General features: G+C 41.5%; 1 protein-coding gene across 2 annotated transcripts in view; it reads right to left on the minus strand.

The window, feature by feature from the left end:
- RAPGEF4 (Rap guanine nucleotide exchange factor 4) overlaps positions 1-23,640 on the minus strand; it is a 223,578-nt gene that overhangs the window by 194,844 nt on the left and 5,094 nt on the right. For both annotated transcript variants that reach the window (XM_054044610.1, XM_054044609.1), the window contains exons 2-3: positions 3,373-3,515; positions 1,630-1,718 (exon numbers count right to left, since the gene is read on the minus strand). In XM_054044610.1, the coding sequence (XP_053900585.1) occupies positions 1,630-1,718; positions 3,373-3,515 (232 nt within the window). The remainder of the gene's footprint in view (positions 1-1,629; positions 1,719-3,372; positions 3,516-23,640) is intronic.

Here is a 23,640-nt window from a genome sequence, read left to right on the forward strand (position 1 = left end):
CGGCAGCGCCGGCCGGCGCTCTGCCCCGCCGGCCCCTGGCAGCGCCGGCACTTGGTGCCCCCGGCAGCGCCGGCACTCTGCCCCGCCGGCGCTCGGTGCCCCCGGCAGCGCTGGCCGGCACTCTGCCCCGCCGGCTCCTGGTCCCCCGGCAGCGCCGGCCGGCGCTCTGCCCCGCCGCCCCCCGGCAGCGCCGGCGCTCGGTGCCCCCGGCTCCCCGGCAGCGCCGGCGCTCGGCCCCGCCAGCCCCCGGCAGCGCCGGCGCTCGGCCCCGCCGGCTCCCGGTCCCCCGGCAGCGCCGGCCGGCGCTCTGCCCCGCCGGCTCCCGGCAGTGCCGGCGCTCGGTCTCCCCGGCTCCCCGGCCCCCGGCGGCGCTCGGCCCCGGCGGCGCTCGCCCCCGGCGGCCCCCGGCAGCGCCGGCACTCTGCCCCGCCGGCGCTCGGTGCCCCCGGCAGCGCTGGCCGGCACTCTGCCCCGCCGGCTCCCGGTCCCCCGGCAGCGCCGGCCGGCGCTCTGCCCCGCCGGCCCCCGGCAGCGCCGGCGCTCGGTGCCCCCGGCTCCCCGGCAGCGCCGGCGCTCGGCCCCGCCAGCCCCCGGCAGCGCCGGCGCTCAGCCCCGCCGGCTCCCGGTCCCCCGGCAGCGCCGGCCGGCGCTCTGCCCCGCCGGCTCCCGGCAGTGCCGGCGCTCGGTCTCCCCGGCTCCCCGGCCCCCGGCGGCGCTCGGCCCCGGCGGCGCTCGGCCCCGGCGGCCCCCGGCAGCGCCGGCGCTCTGCCCCGCCGGCGCTGGGCGCCCCCGGCCCAGCACCGCCGCCCACATGTCCTGATCTTCCCGGACATGTCTGGCTTTTTGGGATTTCCCCCCGGACGGGGATTTGGAGCCCAAAAAGCCGGACATGTCCGGGAAAATCCGGACGTATGGTAACCCTAGGTTAAGACCAGGTTACTTGGAGCAAGGTAAAGCAGGGGCAATGCTAAGACCAAGGCAGGAGCAAGACTGGATCCAAGGAAAAACTAAATCAAAGCTGGAATAAAGCAGGAACACGGCTGTGAGCAAGCAGACTTGCTAGCACAGCCATGGGCAAATGCTTTGAGCAGCCACTAAACTGCTGCTAGGCTTAAGAGCTGGTCTGCTGACTCTTCCAACCAATCAGGCAGCCTACTACAGGCCAGCTGTGCTCATTAGGGTGCGGCTCTGCTGGCCTTGCTTCCTGACAGTCAGGATCAGCAAAATGCAATGGCTGGGGCTTCAGTTTAAACCTCTTAAGTAAAGGACAAAAATACATTTTTTCCATGGAATTCAATTCAAAAAGTTAGACCTTGAGCTGCACTTCATGCGAACCCACAATATGACAGACTGGTGATTCCTATTTTACATTCAGATCCAGATCCTCTTTCAGATTATTAAATTTCAGTTCCCCTAAATCAAGAACATGGGTTGCCTTTTATAGGAGCAAAAAGACAAAAAGTAAATTTAAACAGAAGAAAACGCGGCTAACACCAGCATGCTTATGATGGACAAAAGAGCAAAGTATTGACACTATGCAGACCATTTTCATCTAGCCCTTTTATGTAGTTTGTAATATTTCTTTGTGCCATGCAACTGGGTTGTTTTAAAGAACAGTTGTATTTTTACCTGGTAGTTGCTCGTATCAGAAACTTTAACATCCAGTGATCCTGCCAAAACAGCATACCAATTTGTTCCGATATCACCCTGACGAAATACTAGAAAGATGAAATATTGTAAATAAACACTGTTATTGTAAACATATCTAACAATGCTGACAAACGTTGTTTTCATGTTGATGTATTACTGTACAGACTGCTAGCACCATAGGATCGCCATACCATATCGGATTATTTATCTATCTGCTAAGATACCCAGTGAAACCGCAGCATACCAGCTTTAGGGTATCCATACATAGAATCACAGTACAAATGAAAATAGATAGCAATATTTCAGGCCACCTTTCTTGTTTGCTTTTCTTTTTTCTGCTATCCTAGTTAATAAAAAGGTCCTCTGAACTTGCGTTTACCATGGTGCCTCTGAAATTTGAAATATTTATTGACTTCCCTCATCAGTCACACTTTATATGAAAATTATTTTTATAAAAGGTTAATAAATTATTAACAGATGTTTAATAAATGCTTAATCAATTTTTTTAGATAGTTATACAGTCCAACAGATCAGCAGGTTGCTTATAACCATGGCGTATAATAATTTATAACACATGCTATTTATATCTGTAATATGCTTATAACATCTATTGATCATTTGCTAACCCTTTATTAACCATTCCTAAATGGAACTTTATATTACAGTGAGATCCACACGTCTTTGTTATGTTGCTACTATTATCTGATTCCCATCAGGAAAAATAATAGAGAATAGAAACCAAAGATATTTAGAAAATACCCTTATCAGGAGAAATACAAGGAGATAATTCACTTCTCTCTTTCTGGGGATGGTCCCTATAACTTTGTTTCAGAAAAGACTGTTAAAATATTTATCTACAATGCTACTTTTGTGGATTCCTCTTGTGCTTTAATAAAGTTTATGCTGAGAATCAACTTTATTTCATGCTATTTAATATTAAAGTAAAATATAGAGGATGTATGTACTATATTGATGTGTGCTTTAGAATGGGTCTACATACATTAACTAGATGTATACCAAAAACAAAACACAAAAAATCCATCTTATGACTGTAAAAGACCAAGCAAAGGCACACAAGCCTGCAAAAGCAATAGGTCAATGTTTGTGTGAATAATTTCTGTAGCACAGATCACCATTTTTGTGTTAATGCCTACTTTAAATGGTGTTCATACTGTGTACACATTATAAATCTATCGGATATGTAATTCTCTGAAAGTAATTTTAGACAAATAACTTATTTTTACTGCTTGCTGTTTTGGTATTTTTGTGGCATCTTTTCTGTTCTAAAAGTCTGCGCAAGCTAATGCTGCATTGGCAACTTGCTGCAAGATTGAAGGCTTCTGTATTAACAAGGGAGACTACAGGTCACATACTAATACATAGCTGTTATGCACTGCCTTTCATCCGTACATCTCAAAGCACTTTACAAAGGAGGTAAGCATCATTATCCCCAATTACAGACAGGGTAATGGAGACATCAGAAGGAGACAGGACTTGCTCAAGGCCACCCAGCCAACCAGTGGCAGAGTCCTGGTCCAATGTTCTATCCACTAGGGAACACTGCCTCCAGGGACTCAGAGTAGAACTGCATTATGTCATATAGAAGTTCAGTCAACTCTGTCCCAGCAATGTAGATTTCTTCAACAGGATTCCCCATATATACTGTTGCCTTATCTGTCCCTAGAAGGGAATCCTGGTCTAATATATTATGAAACAACTTACATGTGATTCCCTTTTCCAGATTTTCATAGTATCCACAGAGACATATCTGCTGGAGAAGGTTTGGATGAAATTTCTCAAAAGCTTTCACTTCTTTCAGTCGGGTGAATATAATATCTACATCTTCACTGGAACGTTCCAATGGTCTGCATGAAGAGAAAAAGAATGGCTCACAAAGGTTTTATCACAGAAACAGGTAATTCCCACCCACATACACCAAAACTAAGATTATTAGTTAAAAAATATTTGTGAGCCCATTAAATGCAGGTTGTAGGTGCATGCAACAACCTTGCAGACATTCCAAATAATCAAAACACCTAAACACTATATCCAACTTTATTATTATTATTATCATCATAGAGCCTGGCAACCCCAGTCACAACTGAATCCCCATTGTCTCAAGCACTGTATAAATATTTATGAAGATATGGTCCCTGCCCGAAAGAGCTTGCAATCTTAAAACTAAAACAAAGAGCAAAACCAAAACCACACCACAATGTGAGGAACAAGGGGTAAACATGGCATTGAAACCTATAAACCTAGAGTCCTGGCCCAGCTCTGAAGACTGAGGATACATCAGACATACAGAACTGCTTGCCATAATGGAGATTTTCTATATTACTTTAAGGAATGCTAGTAAGCATGCTCAGTAACTATTACACCCACCCCACTCTTTTAGATTTTACAGGGCACTTCTGAATCTCCAACTCAGTTTTCTGCATACATATAGAAACACAAATGATTCCAACAAACCCATTCCTCTGCTCCACCACTTCTGTCCTTTTCTTTGTATACGAAAAATAAAATGCTGTTGTATAAAAGCATGCAAGTTATGCAAGCTGGATATGAACAACTTCATTAAAAAGAAAAAAAATGAAAGTGCTCCTATCTCTAAACAGATACAGCATAAATAACAGGTATCCTACAACGGGGAGTGAAAATAATTGGAGGTAGGGCAAGACTGTTGCACTCACTGGCACAAGATGGCATTGAGCCCAAGAGCTTAGTAAGTTCAAAAACCAATTTGACATTTACATGGCTAATGTGAACATCCATAGTTACTTAACTAGAGCATTTTAAAATGTAGTTATAAAACTCTGTAATTCAGAGAATAAACTGACCACTAATTGAAGGCATTAGGAAGGACAATTATGGAAGATTCAGTATAAGGTTTCTTCCATCTTCTTGTGGAACTACTGAAACTGACCACTTTTAGAGTGGGATACTGCAATAGATGGACCACTGGTATGCTATAGTATGGCAATTTTAATGTTTCTATGAAATTATGTTGGAAATTCAGGTGCTGAAATTATTCTTGTACAAAGAGGTCTGGAAAATTTAAATAGTTTTCAGTGCCCTTCATGTCTACCCGCTGAATCTAGTGCTTCCACAAATCAGTTAATTTAACTGATCAAAATGCTAATTTCTTTTAAATACATGGAAATAGCATGACTAAAAAGGGACAACGTTTAGCTTAATTTATATATATGCATTTGTTTCCGTCTTTCACCACAATGCAATGTGCACACTCTAAGTGCTCTTCCTCCAAAGAGATTTCTGGTGTTCCTCTTTGGTCATTCAATGCTGGCACCAGTGCTTGCCCCAGTGAGGAATACCATATCCCTCTCCTCTCAGATTGTCTCACTGGCCCTCCATTTCTTATTAAATGTGTCTGGGAGGGATTAAATCCTTTATCCTCATTTACATTCCAATTTACCTTTATTAATACAGATGAGAGTAATAATTCTATGGTGTATACCAGGGGTGGCCAACCTGAGCCTGAGAAGGAGCCAGAATTTACCAATGTACATTGCCAAAGAGCCACAGTAATACGTCAGCAGCCCCCCATCAGCTCCCCACCCCCCGCTCCCAGTGCCTCCTGCCCACTGGCAGCCCCGCCGATCAGCACCTCCCCCTCAGCTGTTTCGTGGTGTTCAGGAGGCTCTGTGGAGGAGGAGGAGGAGCGAGGGCATGGCAGGCTCAGGGGAGGGGTTGGGAAGGGGTGGAGTGGAGTGGGGGCAGGGCTGTGGCACAGCTAGGGGTTGAGCCGTGAGCACCCCCCAGCACATTGGAAAGTTGGCACCTGTAGCTCCAGCCGTGGAGTCAGTGCCTATGCAAAGAGACGCATATTAACTTCTGGCCACCCCTGGTATATACAGTTGCTTCTACATCATAGCAATATCCTCTTACCTACTACCATAGGTATAGTCTCTTACCTGCTTCAAACCACAGTCAATTACAATTGCTCCCTTTTAAATTCTTTCAAGCAAGGTTTTTACCCTCCTTTTTTTTTTTAATCTTTGCACTAGCTGCCAGTTATTAATAAGTATTAATTCTCTTGTCAAAATGCTTTTAAGAATATTAGGAAGTGCAGCTTGAAAACAGAATTAATACTAGATCCCTACCTACACTCTGCTGGCACTTGGAACACCAACTCACTTCTTTCATGTACCCCAACATTAACAGCAAAGTTTGACAAGGAAAGGGAAGACAATGATAATAATTCCCAGCACAGCACACTTTCCCCACAGAAGCCCTAAACTCTTCATGTCAAAGTTACTTTCTCAATTTTTAAAATAAATGTGTGTAATTTTGCCTCCAGTAGTTTGCTTCCTTCCATGTTGGAAACACTGGTAGGTTACACAGGCACAAAAAAATAAACACCAAATCAAAGCAAATGTGCTTGAAAAGTCAAATTAATATTTTATTATATTTTTTGCAGCATTCACCCAGTTCTACTTACAAACCAGAGGACGGTATTGGGGGGTTGGGAAAGCATAGTGCTGGGAACAAGGTACTTCAAAATATTTAATGCCTTGATCCCACAATTTGCTATATGTAAGTTGACTGTTGCATCCCTGGAGAGCCCCACTGAAGTGCCGTGGGCTCCATATGGGACCAGCAGCCTTATTTTGTTGTTGTTTGATATCAAGGGAGAAGACGCAAGTAAGAAGGGTTAGCAGGCAATCTAGGTTTTTTTAAATTGCCGACCTTTGTTATCTGAGCACCTTTCATGAAAAGTAAGAAGAAACATCTTTCTTCCAGCCCCGGTAGCAGGAACAAGCTTAACAGCTTTGTTGGGCTTTTTTAAAGACAACGCGTGAGAATGCTCATTTGTTGAAAAGGGTTGCCACAAGCCAAAGAGATGGGTTTTACATTTGGCTAGGAATGCAATGAGTGGGGATCTCTCTTATTCTGTCTGGCTATGAATGCCATAGGCTTGGACCAGTTCCAGTGAAAGTTCTCTCTCCAACAAAGCTAGTCTTTGCCTGTTGCTTCATAAGGTCATCATACTATACCTCAAAAGGTCATCGTCACGGAAGGAGAGGAACTCTGAGGCAGCAATGGTCAGTACCTGTTCAATCTTCTTTTTGATAAGACAAACAGACTGAGTTCTTTAAGGCTCAAGGCATTTCCTTCAGCCTCAGACCATTTTTGTAGATCTTTTCTTCACCTTCTCCAGTTTTTCCAAATCCTTTTTAAAATGTGGACACGAGAACTGTATGCAGCATTCCAGTATCAGTCTCACCAATGCTGTTCACCTCTCTGCTCCTGTTCACTACTCCCATTTATATATCCAAAGATCACATTAGCTCTTTTTGACACAGCTAAGGACTGGGACCTGATAGTCGAGCTGCTTATTCACCATGCCAGAATCGCTACTTTCCAGAATACAGTCCCCTATTCTAGAGGCATAGTCTGCATGCATTGCTTTTGATATATTACTTTGGATGTGAGGGGTCTGCCTTAACTAAACCCTCCCCTGTAACTGCACCCAAATTTCTGTACAGTGCCCATTCTACAGAGGGGCCTCTGTAGCAGTGAGGCAAGGATAAGCATGGCGGGCTCCACCGCAGCTTTAGTACGTCTCTGCAGTTTTCAGTCCAATAACAACAATGGTAGTTTTACTTAAGCTAATTTTATTAAGCATTTATAAACTATAACAATAGCACTAGTTTTTGAAGGAAGAATGGTTTGACTTAATAGCAAATTGTAATGACGCTAGTTAAGTGCCATACCTTCAATTACTTATTCCTTAAAACACTAGTGAAACTCAGGTTTGATCACACTGACCACTTAAGTCTTTTAACAAAATCATCATCATCATGAAATTAAATATTAACAATCTATGTATGACCAAGTGTTTTCTATTCTCTAAGTACAAGCCGCCTAGCAAGGAACAATGTCAATACAGTATAAAATAAATTAACTTCCTTTCTCAAGCTATCTTATTAAGGAGTTGAAGATTTGATTTGATTTTAATAAATAAAGCAGATTTTAATGTTGGATCTAACTAAATACTATTGTGACATTGTCTTTAGAAAGTTAATAATTGATCCAGTAATTAGAAAGCAAAAACTAATGGCAGATGTGAGTCCAATCACGTTTAGCTCTATGCTTTAAGTGCCGGGCTCATTCATATCAATCTAAAAAGGAACACTGATGGGGTGGATAAAAATCAATGATTTAAGATAAATAAATAAATTTGGATTTTTTTGATAAAATGCTTCTCGAGGAAAAACCATATCTAAATATAGTTTTAATTAAGATTCATTGTAGCTCTAATATATCTCATAATGGAATAGGGATTATAGATTCTAATTCTATAGTATGAGACAATATATTAATGTAATGTTTAAGAAAAGTTTTGTGAGTGAGTTCCAATAGTTCATGGATTAGGGACCCAATTTTATGGGGTTCCACAGGCTTCTGTATAGATTATTTAGGTTAATCTTTCTATCCACCCAATGGGACTCAGTGCTCAGTCTAGAAGATACCATCAGAGATGCTTAGTTTTGTAGTTCTCAAACTGGATTTGTGTCTCCAGAGGTAACATGCTTGTTAACAGCAAACATGTTTTTAAATAAATAAATACAGAAAATAAATAAATAAATATAGAGAGAGAGGCGAGAAATAACAGACCTCAACTCTATTGTCCCTCTACAAATTTGTGTACACAGAGTCAATCAGTCAATCCCTTACCTCTCTCTAAAAGTGCAAAGTTTCAAAAAGTTCAGTGAATAGAAGATTGTTGGGGACGGAATAGATCTGGACAAGGAGAAGAGGTCTGGAGATAAATGTGAGAAACAAGGAACATATGCTTGTTTTGTTAAAATATTATATGTTTGCTGTTGAAGAAAAAAAATCCAGAATACTTAACATTGTTGTTTTAGTTAAATAAAACAATTTAAATGTCTGTCTCGTGATGTTCTCCTCCTAATATAGCATGGCAAAAAAATCCTCCAAATATTAATGATTAACTTGTTGAATTGGAGATAGTTCACCTCCCAATGACTTCATAAATATCTGCTTCATTTACCAAAGGTAAATGAAATAACCAAACAATCATTCATTTTCTGATATAGCTGTAAAACTAATCTGAAAAGTTTTCAAAATAAATCACCATTTAAAAATGTATAGTGTGTACCTTCTAAAAATTAAACCTACATCTCGGAGTTGTGAAGAATACGTATTAAGGTTATGACAACCAACAAGAATGCACTTTTATGTAGAAAACCATGATTAAATCGAGTCTTCCTGACTAGTGATGTAAATCATGATTTAAATAAATCTGATTTAAATCAAATCCACCCTGAGCACTGATAATTTAGTTGTGTATTGTGACATCGATGTTCTTCCACTGCTGAAGTGAAAATATTCCCCCTGCTGTTGAAGCCATAGTGTTGTGAACTGATGAGAGTAGTACTGATAAAAAGGCATTTCAGTGAAGGTTAAGAAGTAAATTGACACTGGATACTAAAAGATACACATTATAGCTCAAACAAAAGTTATGGACTTGATGCAAGAATTACTAAATGAGGTTCTGTGGCCTGTGTTATGCAGGAGGTCAGACTAGATCAGTGGCTCTCAACCTTTCCAGACTACTGTACCCCTTTCAGGAGCCTGATTTGTCTTGCATACCCCCAAGTTATACCTCACTTAAAAACTACTTGCTTACAAAATCAGACATAAAAATGTCACAGCACACTATTACTGAAAAATTGCTTACTTTCTCATTTTACCGTATAATTATAAAATAAATCAATTGGAATATAAATATTGTACTTACACTTCAGTATATAGTACATAGAGCAGTATAAACAAGTCATTGTCTGTATAAAAATTTGAGTTTGTACTGATTTTGCTAATGCTTTTTACGTAGCCTGTTGTAAAACTAGGTAAATATCTAGATGAGTTGATGTACCCCCTATAAGACCTCTGCATACCCCCAGGGGTAAGAGTACTCCTAGCTGAGAACCACTGTACTAGATGATCCTAATGGTCCCTCTGGCCTTAAAATCCATGAATCTAGGCAGTCAAGTGCCACATACTCTCCAACCTCTCTTCCCCTCCATCAATTCCAGTTCCATCCTTTCCCTGAGGTAACTATGGTGCTTGATTACATGAGGGTAAAATTAAAATGCTCTTAAGGCAACAATATGAAAATAATCTTGCTCTAATGAGATATGTACTCTGTCTTCCTGAATTTTTATACTATGTTCATCACCATGGTATCTGGGTGTTATTATGGTGTCCCAGCTGCTTGGTTATGTTTCCCCCATTTTGTATCTATGTGCTGTTTATTTCCTCTACCAGGATGTTGGTCTTCATATTTAATCAATACTCCTCTGTAGTAGTTCCGGGGTGGGGCTCGTTCCTTCCTGGGGCGCCTGAAAGCCAGGCCGCCCCGCTACAAAGCGAATAACAGTTCAGGGCCCCGAGCTTTGGGTAGGGGCTGAGCAGACAATTAACAGTTCTGGGCTCAGGCCCTTTGTGCAGGGGCTGAGCGGCCAATTAACAGTTCTGGGCTCAGGCCCTTTGTGCAGGGGCTGAGCGGCCAATTAACAGTTCTGGGCTCAGGCCCTTTGTGCAGGGGCTGAGCGGCCAATTAACAGTTCTGGGCTCAGGCCCTTTGTGCAGGGGCTGAGCACACAATTGACAGTTCAGGGCTCAGGCCCTTATGCAGGGGCTGAGCACACAATTAGTAGCTCCGGCCCTGGGTCAGGGCGGGGCAGCAAACCAATAGTCAGTCAGTGGCCCAGGCCTTGTAGCAGGGGCTGGGTCAGTTTGGGTTAGCCCAGGCCCTAGGTCAGGGCAGGGCAGCCAACGGATAGTCTGTCAGGGGCCCAGGCCCCTTGGACAAGGAGGAGGAGAGACTGCCACCCGGCGCGGGGTGGCAGGGGGGGAACACAGGCCCACCCACTCCACTGTGTTCCAGCCCGGGGCCCTATCCGCAGCAGTCCATCTGCCGCGCAGTCAGTGGGGATCCTGACCGCAACACACTGACATGGGTTCGGGGTCTGCTATCCCCGGGCCACTTCCCATCTCCTCCTCCATGGGTACCTGCTCCTCCTGAGTTCCGTCTGCTGGGTCACAGATCATGGGCTCCTCCGGGCCCCGAGCACCAGGTAGGTCTGTCGCTCCCTCTGGGCCCTCGGCGGGGGGAAGCTCAGACTGCTCCTCAGGATACCGGGCTCTCGGCAGGCTCGGCCAGTCCTCCTCAAGGTACCGGGCTCTCGGCTGGCTCGGCCAGTCCTCCTCAAGATACCGGGCTCTCGGCCGGCTCGGCCAGTCCTCCTCTGGATACCGGGCTCTCGACAGGCTCGGCCAGTCCTCCTCTGGATACCGGGCTCTCGGCAGGCTCAGGTCCGCGGGAGCTCGGGCACCAGCGTCTGTCCTCTCCCGCTGCCGGCCAGCTACTGAGCGCTGGGGCCTGGCCTTTATACTTCCTGTCCCGCCCCTTGACTTCCGGGGGGCGGGGACAGGCCGCGGTGGCTCCGCCCACTCTGGCGGCTTTTCTGGCTCATCCCTTCCTGGGGCGCCTGGAAGCCAGGCCGCCCCGCTACATCTTCACAGTCTCTGCATTCCAATCTGTTCATGTCACTTTGCATTTGTCTCTATCTTTTAGTGTTTGCTGCTCTTCCTAGATATGCTCTAGGAATTCTTTTGGGAAAGTTCTATGGCCTGTGTTATACTAAACTAGATTATCACAGTGGGTCCCTCCTGGCCTTGACATCTACAAACATTGGTGCTGTCTATAAATTGATTGTCTGAATTTATACCAAAGAAACACAGCACAGAAAAGACAAAACACCCATACAACATACAGAGTAGCATTTCTTTGTGTTAAACAAACCTTAAAGAGTCCTGTACTGCGCTAAAACTATCAGATAGCATCACCACTTGAAGACAGACTCTTCAACCAATGTGAGAGAAAGAAGGCCTATGGACCATCTAGCAATGCACTGCTGACCATCGGTTGTCCACAAACCACTGCTTTAAAGAAATTAATGGAGTGAAGTGAGAAATAGAAAAAACAATGTAAATGCTATAATGAGAATATGATACGCTCTCCTCTCCTCTCCCCCTCCCCGAAAAGGCAAATGAAGAGGAGTATTACAGTATAGACAGTGCAATAACTACAGTTCTGGAGCACAGCATGTTCTGCATACTGTTTCATTCCACCATTGCAAGACATGCAATAGAAACACTTCACGTGACAGACTCTAGCAGTGCTTTACTTCTATAAGGGCATCCTAACTTTAACTGTGGTCACAAAGCAAAGCAGTAAAACAAAACAAAACAAACAAACAAAAAAGGTGGAGGTAGCACAATTTAGAAATTGCCACCTGAAAAATGCTTGGCTAAGTCCACAAAGGGGAATTTGTGATTAGCAGCCAATATTTATTGACACAATCTATTTCTAGGATGATAAAACATCATAGCCAGAAAAAGCAGGAGTCTGGTTCTTCATACAGTATTTTTCAGTTACGTCTAGTTGTGTGGCGTCAATGCGCAGACTGGGCATAGCAGAAATTATATTTTGCACGCAGTATTTCTCAGCCAATTTCTGGCACATCTCATGGAAGAGAATGAAAAACAGCCAGAAAGAGCATGTCTAAATGTGTAGAAGTAATTACAATTTAGATCGGTGAGAAGGTTATCTTCTGACATTAAAAACTGAATTAAGTTTGAATATTGATTCTTTCCGATATTTGTTGTTCTAACTTCCAAACTATTAGTTCTGATTCTACACTAGGTTACACATTGACATGTACCATAGGATTCTGACACAAAATTTCACTTAAAAATAAAGTTTAATGCATTTGCAAATTCACATACTGTTTTCACTCCCAGAAAATGGACTGAAGCTATCAAAGGCATTTCTGCAATTTGTATCTAACAGTGAAATTAAAAACCCTAATCGTTTTAGTAGTTTGCTTATTACTATTGTCCAATTCTTCATACTGCCCAATTGTTTGTTCAAAACAAAGCAAACAATAAACCTTGTTCTATTTTGACGATAACAGTATAGTAGCTTCTAGGATTATTTCCAACTTTGGGAATATCCAAGATGCAGTGGAAGTGCTGAGCTGTTGCCCCACTTAGAGAAAAAAGGGAAAATAAAATGTAAGTTATATAAATGAAGAAATGTTGAAGTTTGTCTTCATTGCTAGCTTAACAATACAGCTTTTCATCTCCCAACTGGAACATCTCGGGAGGGGGAGGGGGGCAGCTTTCCAATTTTCCCCAGGTATGCAGGGGACTTCCCAGTAAGGAACTTTACAACTGAGCAACAGCACATCATGGATGGGATAAAGACTTCTCTTGAAAGCCCAGAAGCCACAAATGGGCAGAGAAGGCTAACACTGTTCAGCATTAATAGAAAAGTATAAAAAAAGGTATACTAAAAATCAGGCTGGTAGTCTACAGATCATGCAATAACACACCACTATGGGATGCATCCCAGTTCAAGATTTGGGTTTGGTTCTTTGCTCCTGGGCCTGGAGGGGTGGGGCGAGAGAAAGTATCTTGTGCCATCCTGTAACAACTTCTCTGGATCAGTTCAGGAACAGCGTTATGGAAAATGAGGGAAATTGCATGTAGGCCTCCTTGATGTTCTTCCTTCATATTATTAGATCCTGAAGATCGGGCAAAGGGAGTAAATCTGGAAAAGGCTGTCAGAGGACTACCCCTGATCCATGCATGCAATTTTTCAATATGAACATTATTGTTTAAAAAAAAAAAAAAAAACACCATCACAAGATGATGAAACTTACATTGTCAGAATTTTGTATTTTCCTATCAGTCCACTATACACTCTCTTGCCTTGCTTATCCACTGAACACTTTAATTGTTATTTATTTATATTACATAATTAATTTGCCTCTTATAACAATGGCACAGATTTTATCTGACAGTAACATTTTCATATCCTGCATCCTCTTATTCCTCTCTCCCCCCGTTTCTTGCCTATTTAGACTGCATAACCACTTCACAGCATGCATACACATGTGACAGCAGCATTACTAATGACATAACCCTGCTCAATTATGTCAATCTCTCTTCTCTAAAGAACATTTTAGCCTTGATTTATTTGATCATCAGGATCTCAGGTAACATACCTGACATTTCTCCTTGCAAGGAAGTTTATATAACACACATTAGAAAAAGCACTCTAGAAGCATAACTTAAGGAGAATATTTTATATCTTCAAAAACAGCTACACAAGTTCAAGGTTAAAAAAAAACACACAAAAAGGGACAGTTGATGCTCCTACTCAGCTGTACATAATCTGGGAGAGTATTTCCCTTAGTGTACAGCATGTATCACTTTTCATAAAACAGATTTTAATATTTTGGCTGTGTTGTTATTAATTATTTGTATGTTGCTCAGTGCTGTACAAGACACAGAAATCATCAGAGTCCTTGCCCTTAAGAGTCTACAATCTGTTAGACACAGAAAAATGACACAACAGGGTCCTTCACAAATACAACTAGTCCTTCCCTGGGCTAAAATTGCAACAGTTATTTCCAACACTATAAACACAAACTGAATGAGCTGACATGTACAACTAACCACTACAGCTGAAAACCCTGCTCATTTTATCGGTATATTAGAATATATACACCTCTACCCCATATAACGCTGTCCTCGGGAGCCAAAAAATCTTACCGCGTTATTGGTGAAACCACGTTATATCGAACTTGCTTTGATCCACCAGAGTGCGCAGCCCCACCCCGCCCCCGGAGCGCTGCTTTACCGCGTTATATCCGAATTCGTGTTATATCGGGTCGCATTATATCGGGGTAGAGGTGTATTTTGTTTTGAAGTAGCTGCAAAAAGGTAGTCTTTTCTACCAGATGCGGCTCTCTGTGCCCTGCGTACCCACTTCCACCACCTTCTGGCAGGGAGAAGGGAAGGAGGAAACAGCAGCAGAATCTCAGCAGTAGGAGAATGCTCTCCGTCCCCTACATCACATGGGAGTAGGAGAACAATGAAGCACGTTTCTCTTCCAGACAGTTTTGGGGCTCATTGACTGGCTGCTAATTTTTCCCTTTGGCTCTCGGATATATAAATGCTCTGGGAGAGGGAGGTATACGAGGACAGAATGAAAGAAGGGACTTGAAATATGATGTCATGTCAGGAGATGGTGTTAACTTTAACATAATGGAGGGCACTCAGCCTCTCCCAGGAGGTGCACAGCACCTAGTGTGGCAGTACTGCCAATCCCAAGCACTAAAAAAAGTGATGAGTTTGGCCTCCCAAAATCATCAGATGTTCTTAAAATAACAAAGCGTGTGGGGGGGGGTAATTTGCATTCAGTTTCTGAGTCTTTAGGGTTCATGTTTTCAAGCTTTTCCCTTCCCCGCGTCACCAGGAAACAAAAAAACAAAACAAAAAAAACACCCTAAGATTATCATCCATCACATGACTCCAGGAGCTGTAACTTTATGAAAAACATGAAATATCACAAGAATTGCAATAAACGCATGAGAATTGGAAACACCAGTATGCTCAGTTGTTTAGATGTAAGCATTTCATAGCAGAGACTGTCTTTCTGAAAAAAAACACTCTTTTCCATGTATGCTGTTTGTTTACTTATGTTTTCCATTTGACTCAATGAGATAAGTAAAGCAAGACGGGTCTCTTTATAGCCCCTTTCACTTAATGATTTATCAGCACTAGCACGGGACTCAAGTGTTGGGATTTGCAACACTGAATGGGAATAGTACAATAAAAAACAATATTTTGTATCAAACACCTTTAACATTGCAAAACTTAAACACACTCATTTTAAGCTCCAACTACTTGGCAGTGTCCCTTGAAAAAACATTTGGCATAGAAACAAACACTGTATACACTCAAGCAATTCTGCTGAACAACAAACAGAATTTTCTTCCAACACAAAGGTCAGCATTCAAGCTGTAACAATTGTGAGAGAAAAATAGATTTGTCGAGTAATGACATTCATAGAGATTTATCTCCAGGTAGAAATTCATTATTTGAATAGTGCAGCAGTTACAGGAAAAGAGTTTCAAGCACAGGAAAATATAAATCTGTTTTATTTTTTCATAATAAGATTACCTTTAAGAAAAACACAAATATACTCCATATTAAAGAGAGATTAAAATTATAAGGAAACTTATCTGTTTCATTTGTGAAAATATCCTTTCCACATAATGCACACTTTAGAACTAAAATACAGATCAAATGTCATTGAATTAAACACGAGCTCTCATAAATGTGAACTAGAGCTTGCAAAGACAGTTACCATTCCTTCTGATCGGAGTGGAGCTAGATAATATTATAAAGCAAATGTGCCATTTAATGTAAGAGACATTTTGAGGACTTTAATGTGAAGACTAGTGGAGATAAACATTGTTTGAACTGTACAACAGAACAATATGATTTAGTGACAAAAATATCCCGATATAAACTCTAGCCATGAGAATCCATGAACAGAGCTTTATCCTCATTGCACTTGCACCCATATATAGTCTAGCTTAATGCTGGAGTTAATAAATATTTTAACTTTACCGAAACTATGAGATCACTTCTGGAAGATTACATTGCCATATACAAATTTTGACAGCTGTTTAATTCAAAGATCATCCACTAAAGCCATTAACGTTAATGTGGATTAACTCTATTGAAAAAATTAGTAAGAATACTAAGAGTTGCTATAATGCAAAATACAGTTAGAATGATAACAGAATAACAGAATAAAGGGAGTAACACAAAGATGCAAAAACAAAGAGAAAATTACAACTTGCATTTTGTATCAGTCCTAAATAATATTCTCATAAGCAAACTAGGGAAATGTGGTCTAGATAAAATTATTATACGATGGGTGCATAACAGGTTGAAAGAAAATACTCAAGGTAGTTATGAATAGTTTGTTGTCAAACTGGGAGGATTTATCTTATGGAGTCCCGCAAGGGTCTTGCATGGTCCAGTGCTCTTCAATATTTTCATTAATGACTTGGATAATGGAGTAGAAAGTACACTTATAACATTTGCAGATGACACCAAGCTGGGAGGGGTTGCAAGCACACTGGATGACAGGATAAGAATTCAAAATGACCTTAATAAATTGGAGAATTGGTCTGAAATCAACAAGATGAAATGAAGATAAGGAAAAATCAAATGCACAAATACAAAATGGGGAACAACTAGCTAGATAGTAGTACGGCTGAAAAGGACCTGGAGCTTATAGTGTACCACAAACTGAATACCAGTTAACAATGTAATTCGGTTGCAAAATAGGCTAGTATTCTGGGGTGTATTAACAAGAATGTCAACATGTAAGACACAGGAGGTAATTGTCCCACTCTAGTTGGCACTGGTGAGGCCTCAGCTGAGTACTATGTCCAATTCTGGGCACCACACTTTTGAAAAGATGTGGACAAACCGGAAAGAATCCAGAGGAGAGCAACAAAAATAATAAAAGGTTTATAAAAACCTGACCTATGAGGAAAGGTTTAAAAAACTGGACATGTTTAGTCTTGAGAAAAGAAGCTGTGAGGGGACCCAATAACGGTTTTCAAGTATGTTAAGGATGGTGTTTTACCATATGTAAAAAAGGATGGTGATCAATTGTTCTCGATAGTCACAGGTCAGACAAGAAGTAATCAGCATATTCTGAAGCAAGGGAGATAAAAGCTTTCTAACCATCGAGGTGTTAAGTACTGGAATAGGTTTCCAAGGAAGGTTGTGGAATCCTCACCATTGGACGTTTTTAAGAACAGGTTGGACAAACACCTGTCAGGGAAGGTCTAGGTTTACTTTGTCTGGCCTCACTGCAGGGGGCTAGACGCGAAAACGTCCCGAGGTCCCTTTCCACCCTACATATCTGTGATTCTATAGTGTGCTTAGACATCCATTGAAGTCAATGCACTACACTGCCACTGGTGTCAGGAAGTTGAGAATCAGGGCCAGTATTTTTAAATGAACAGTCTGACATTTATCAAGTAATTTAAATGTAATAGTTTATGAAGTACAAATTTCAAGTTTGACTAAACCTGAGAGCCTGAATTTTATTTCAATGCATGAAGAATAAACGTGGGTAGGGAATGGTAGCTTCTAGGAAATACATATTTTGGGTAGGTTTCAGAGTGGTAGCCGGGTTAGTCTGTTTCAGCAAAAACAACAAGGAGTCCTTGTGGCACCTTAGAGACTAACAAATTTATTTGGGCATAAGTTTTCGTGGGCTAAAACCCACTTCAACAGATGCATGGAGTGGAAAATACAGTAGAGAGGTATAAATACAAAGCATATGAAAAGATGGGAGTTGCCTTACCAAGTGGGGAGGGTGTCAGTGCTAACGAGCCAATTCAATTAAGGTAGAAGTGGGCTATTCTCAACAGGTGACAAGAAGGGAGGAAAAATCACTTTTGTAGTGCTAATGAGTTCAATGTAATCAAGGTGGCCCATTTCAAACAGTTGACAAGAACGTGTGAGTATCAGCAAGGGGAAATTAGTTTTTGTAGTGACTCATCCACTCCCAGTCTTTATTCAGACCTACAATGTCCAATTTGCATTTTGGGTAGTAGATTTCCAATTTATATCAGCTATTATGTATGTTTCTTATTGGCAGCTGGGCTGGTATTTTATTTTGTCCCTGTTGCTCATTTAAAATAATTTAGCAATAGGTGTTTGGCAGTTGAACAGAACCACTTTCTGAAGTAATTGTTTGAGAAGTGCACTTTCTATAGCTCGTGGAGATGGCACAAACCTGATTGCTGAGGGACATGGGTTTTCTTCCTGTCTCTGCCACTGACTTGCTGTGTGATCTTGAAAAAACAGTTAACCTTTCTCTGGAATCCCCATTCTTGGAGGTTTTTAAGAACAGGTTGGACAAACACGTGTCAAGGATGGTCTAGGAATACTTGGTATTGCTCAGTATGGGGGACAGACTAGATTACCTCTTGAGATCCCTTCCAGCCCTGCATTCCTATGATTACAAAAATAATGCCATCTAGAATAGTGAAAAATAAAGATCATTGATGGCCACTTTGTTTTTGAGGACACAACTTTCAGTTCTGCTAAGACTCCCTAACTAGATTTGGTTAAAACTTTTCCAATTACAATTTGTTGGAAAATGTGGTTTAATCAAAACTGAAATTTGTCACTTTTTTCATTTTCAATGAAAAAATGAAAGTATTTGGGATTTTTTTAAAAACCCAAAAATATGAAAAATGAAACATTTTAGTTTTTTTATTTTGTTTTTGACAGTCCAAAAAATAATTTATTAAAAGGAATAAAGTTCATGTTCCAGCCAACTCTACCCTTTATATTGCTCTGACAATGCCAACATGTTTGCGAGGGCAGCGTAAAACAAACCTTACTATAAAAGACAACCAGGCCGTCGGTATCAAGGACAAAGGGAAAGGTGAGAGCAATAGCAAACAAGATGACATAAAATTATGTGGATTTTTGCTTGGAATACAAGACTTCAATGGTCAAATCCTATCAATATGCAAGAAGCAACACAGACAACTGCAGATGCATCCAGTGCAGACAGGTTTCCAGATGTATTCAGAAAAGAAAAACCCTGGTGTTGCAGGAGAAGACACCACACATCATTTGCTAGTGCACTCGTGGGCCCTAAATAGATGCATAAGGCAATAATGCTTGTGCACTCACTTTGCCTATGTAGGTGCGTAAAGAAGGGAAGGTAGAAAGGAAGACTAGTAATCCTGTATGTGCAAAAATGGAAGATGATGCAAATGAAAGTCCTAATCTTGTGATTACAAAAAACAAACCTTCTTGAGTTTACCTGAAGTACCTTGCTACTCCTGCCTTTGGTATGGGTATTTTCAAGCACAGCACCTTATAAAATACAAAGAGGCTACAACATTAAAGTATGCCTATATTAATATTAGCAAAAAGAACAGGAGTACTTGTGGCACCTTAGAGACTAACAAATTTATTAGAGCATAAGCTTTCGTGGACAACAGCCCACTTCTTCGGTGGGCTGTAGTCCACGAAAGCTTATGCTCTAATAAATTTGTTAGTCTCTAAGGTGCCACAAGTACTCCTGTTCTTTTTGCGGATACAGACTAACACGGCTGCTACTCTGAAACCTATATTAATATTAATTACCGTTGTTGTAAAATGGCCTTAGTCAGGTGACAGACAGGAAAAGTTGTTTTTATTTATCACTGTCAGAAGACTGAGTATTAAACAAGAAACTAGAAAACACTGGGCAAAACATGGTGATGTTGCTTCCAAGGAATTATTATAAATATAAAACTGGATTAGAGACAAATACACAGAAAGCAAAGTGCTTCCTTATAGTCTTATAAAATATATATTTTTAAAAGAAATAAAACATGGTTGTCATAAGCAATAGTATAAATAGATCAGGCAGGTTAAGTACAAGCCAATCAAGTTCTTACTTCCTTGAGGCAATGATACATTGCCCAGGATGGCAATCAGTGAGATCATTCTTCTTCCTACTACCTTCTTTCTAACACCATGTATTCCCCTTTCAAAATCCCAGCTCTCCACTTTAGTTTGTCTGCACAATCACTATCAGCGCTACTCCTGTTTGCAATTCTCACTAATGGTATAAAGAGCTGGCTAGGTCCCAAACATAAATATAATGAGCCAGATGGGAAAGCCTGAATCAAATGTTTGGCCTGATCCCTATAGTCCAGTCTTAGTCTAATGAAATACAGGCAAGTCGCATCTTAGGCGCATTTAACATGCGCGAATTCAGCTTTGCGCGGTCGGCAAAAACGGGGGAAAAAACGAAAAACAACAATATAAAAACTGCATCTGTAGTGCGGGCAATTCTGCCCGCCATTGAACTCAATGAGTGTTTCACTACACGCAGTTTTCCCTTTACACGCTAACCACGGAACGGAACCCCCACGTAAGATGAGACTTGCCTGTAAATGAAAATGTTGCCTGATTAAGGACTGCAAGATCAGTGTTCCACATGTGGTATTTTATTCTTGTTAGATCTAAATAATGGAGGCCTAAAGTCTATCAGGATAACAAAAGATACAGAAAGTAACTATGTACAATATGCCCTCAAAACACCCATTCATATCTAAATAATTCATAAACAGCTTAGCCAAGATCATTACATTCTTGACACACCAGGATAGCAAAGTTACATGATTTCCTCTGTGATCTGCTCCTGCAGTCAAACATACCAGTCAGCTAAGGCACTGCAGGTTATATCGAACACGTAGGAAAGCACAGAATTATAATGACAGAGCTGAAATCTCTGGGTTATCTAATTGTTGTGGGCATTGTACATCATTAAAAAGAGTTGATGTCTGAATCAAATTAAAACCCGCAGAATAAAAGCTGTACTCTGGTTTTGTGAACTGATAGAATTCTGTAAAAGATGCTCGGCCTGCCCTGAACACATACTGTATATTCATTTAAAATTAAAGATTTGAAAAAAAATGTTAGTATAGAACTCTCTCTCTCTCACCGACACACATTGGGTTAAAAGAAATCAGGAGGACTGCCCATAGGCTGACTACATTAAATATATTTGAACAGATTTAGCAACCTTTTACTGAGATGTATGCAGATAAGACATATGGAAAAATGCTAAGAGAGTGGGCCTGCTTCTGCTCCCATAGAAGTTAATGGCAAGACTCTCACTGACTTCAATGACAGCAGGATCAGGCTCCTTAAAAGATAAATTATTTCAGTACCCAACAAGAATGTGGGTTCACCTCCTCTTGAGGATCTATTCTGTCCAGTAACAATGAAAAATTCTTAACACAACAGGGTTTTGTGACTTTTTTTTTTTTTTTTTTTGTCGTCTCTCTGTCATGTTTTTCCTGGATTTCAACAGCTTCCACCCCACCATCAACCTCAGCCTGGAACAATCTACACGGGAGGTCCACTTCCTAGACACCACAGTACAAATAAGTGATTGTCACGTTAACACCACTCTATACCAAAAACCCACCGACCGGTATGCCTACCTTCATGCCTCCAGCTTCCACCCCAGACACAGCACACGATCCATCGTCTACAGCCAAGTGCTGAGGTACAACCGCATCTGCTCCAACCCCTCAGACAGGTTCGTGACATAGCCACTAAATAACACTGCCTCTGTAGAAAGTGCACTTCTCAAACAATTACTTCAAAAAGCAGTTTTAACCTAAACTGTTCAACTGTCAAACACCTACAAGATCTTCACCAAGCATTCTCAAAACTACGATATCCACACAAGGAAATAAGGAAACAAATCAACAGAGCCAGACGTGTACCCAGAAGCCTCCTGCTTCAAGACAAGCCCAAGAAAGAAACCATCAGAACTCCACAGGTCCATCACCTACAGTCCTCAGCTTAAACCTCTCCAATGCATCATCAGTGATCTACAACCCATCCTGGACAATGATCCCTCGCTTTCACAGACCTTAGGAAGCAGGCCAGTCCTCGCCCACAGACAACCCGCAAACCTTAAGGATATTCTCACCAGCAACCACACACCGCACCATAACAACTCTAACGCAGGAACCAATCCGTGCAACAAACCTTGATGCCAACTCTGCCCACATATCTACACCAGCAACACCATCACAGGACCTAACCAGATCAGCTACAACATCACCGGTTCATTCACCTGCACGTCCACTAATGTTATATATGCCATCATGTACCAGCAATGCCCCTCTGCTATGTACAGAGTCTGGAGTCTGGCCAAACTGGACAGTCACTACGCAAGAGGATAAATGGACACAAGTCAGATAACAGGAATGGCAATATACAAAAACCTGTAGGAGAACACTTTAACCTCCCTGGCCACACAATAGCAGATGTAAAGGTAGCCATCTTACAGCAAAAAAACTTCAGGACCAGACTCCAAAGAGAAACTGCTGAGCTCAAGTTCATTTGCAAATTTGACACCATCAGATCAGGATTAAACAAAGACTGTGAATGGCTAGCCAACTACAAAAGCAGTTTCTCCTCCCTTGGTGTTCACACCTCAACTGCTAGTACAGCACCTCACCCTCCCTGATTGAACTAACCTCGTTATCTCCAGACTGATTCTTGCCTGCATAGTTATACCTGCCTCTGGAAATTTCCATTACATGCGTCTGACGAAGTGTATTCACCCACAAAAGCTTATGCTCCAATACATCTGTTAGTCTTAAAGGTGCCACAGGATTCTCTGTTGCTCTTTACAGACTAACACGGCTACCCCTCTGATACTATATAATACTTATAATCTCACAGCATTTTCCTCTGTAGTTCTCAATGCACTTTACTAAAATAGTGTTATTCTTAGTTACAGATGGGATGAGGAAAAGAAATATTAATGTTTTTTCAAGGTCACGCAGGAAGTCAGTAGCAGAGCCAGGAAGAAAATCCATGTTTCTCACCTCCAGATTCGTGACATATCCACTAAATAACACTGCCTCTGTAGAAAGTGCACTTCTCAAACAATTACTTCAAAAAGCAGTTTTAACCTAAACTGTTCAACTGTCAAACACCTGTTGCTAAGTTATTCTAAATGAGCAACAAACACAAAATAAAGTACCAGCCAAGCTGCCAATAAGAAACATACATAATAATAGATATAAATTGAAAACCTACTACCCAAAATGTGTATTTCCTAGAAACTACCATTCCCCACCCACATTTATTCTTCACGCACTGAAATAAAATTCAGGCCCTCAGATTTAGTCAAACTTGAAATTTGTACTTTTATACATAAACTATTCATAAACTATTATGGTTAAATTACTTGATAAATGTCAGACTATTCATTTAAAAATTCTGGCCCTGATTCTCAACTTCCTCACACCAGTGGTAGTGTAGCGCATTAACTTCGATGTCAACCTAATGTCAACATACCATAGAATCACAGAAATGTAGGGCTGAAAGGGATCTTGAGAAGTTTTCAAGTTCAGCCCCCTGCAGTGAGGCAGGACCAAGTAAACCTAGACCTTCCCTGACAGGTGTTTGTCTAAACCAGTGGTTCCCATACTTGTTCCGCCGCTTGTG

The sequence above is a fragment of the Malaclemys terrapin genome, chromosome 11 (genome assembly GCF_027887155.1).
Source record: "Malaclemys terrapin pileata isolate rMalTer1 chromosome 11, rMalTer1.hap1, whole genome shotgun sequence".
Taxonomy (NCBI): Eukaryota; Metazoa; Chordata; order Testudines; family Emydidae; genus Malaclemys; species Malaclemys terrapin.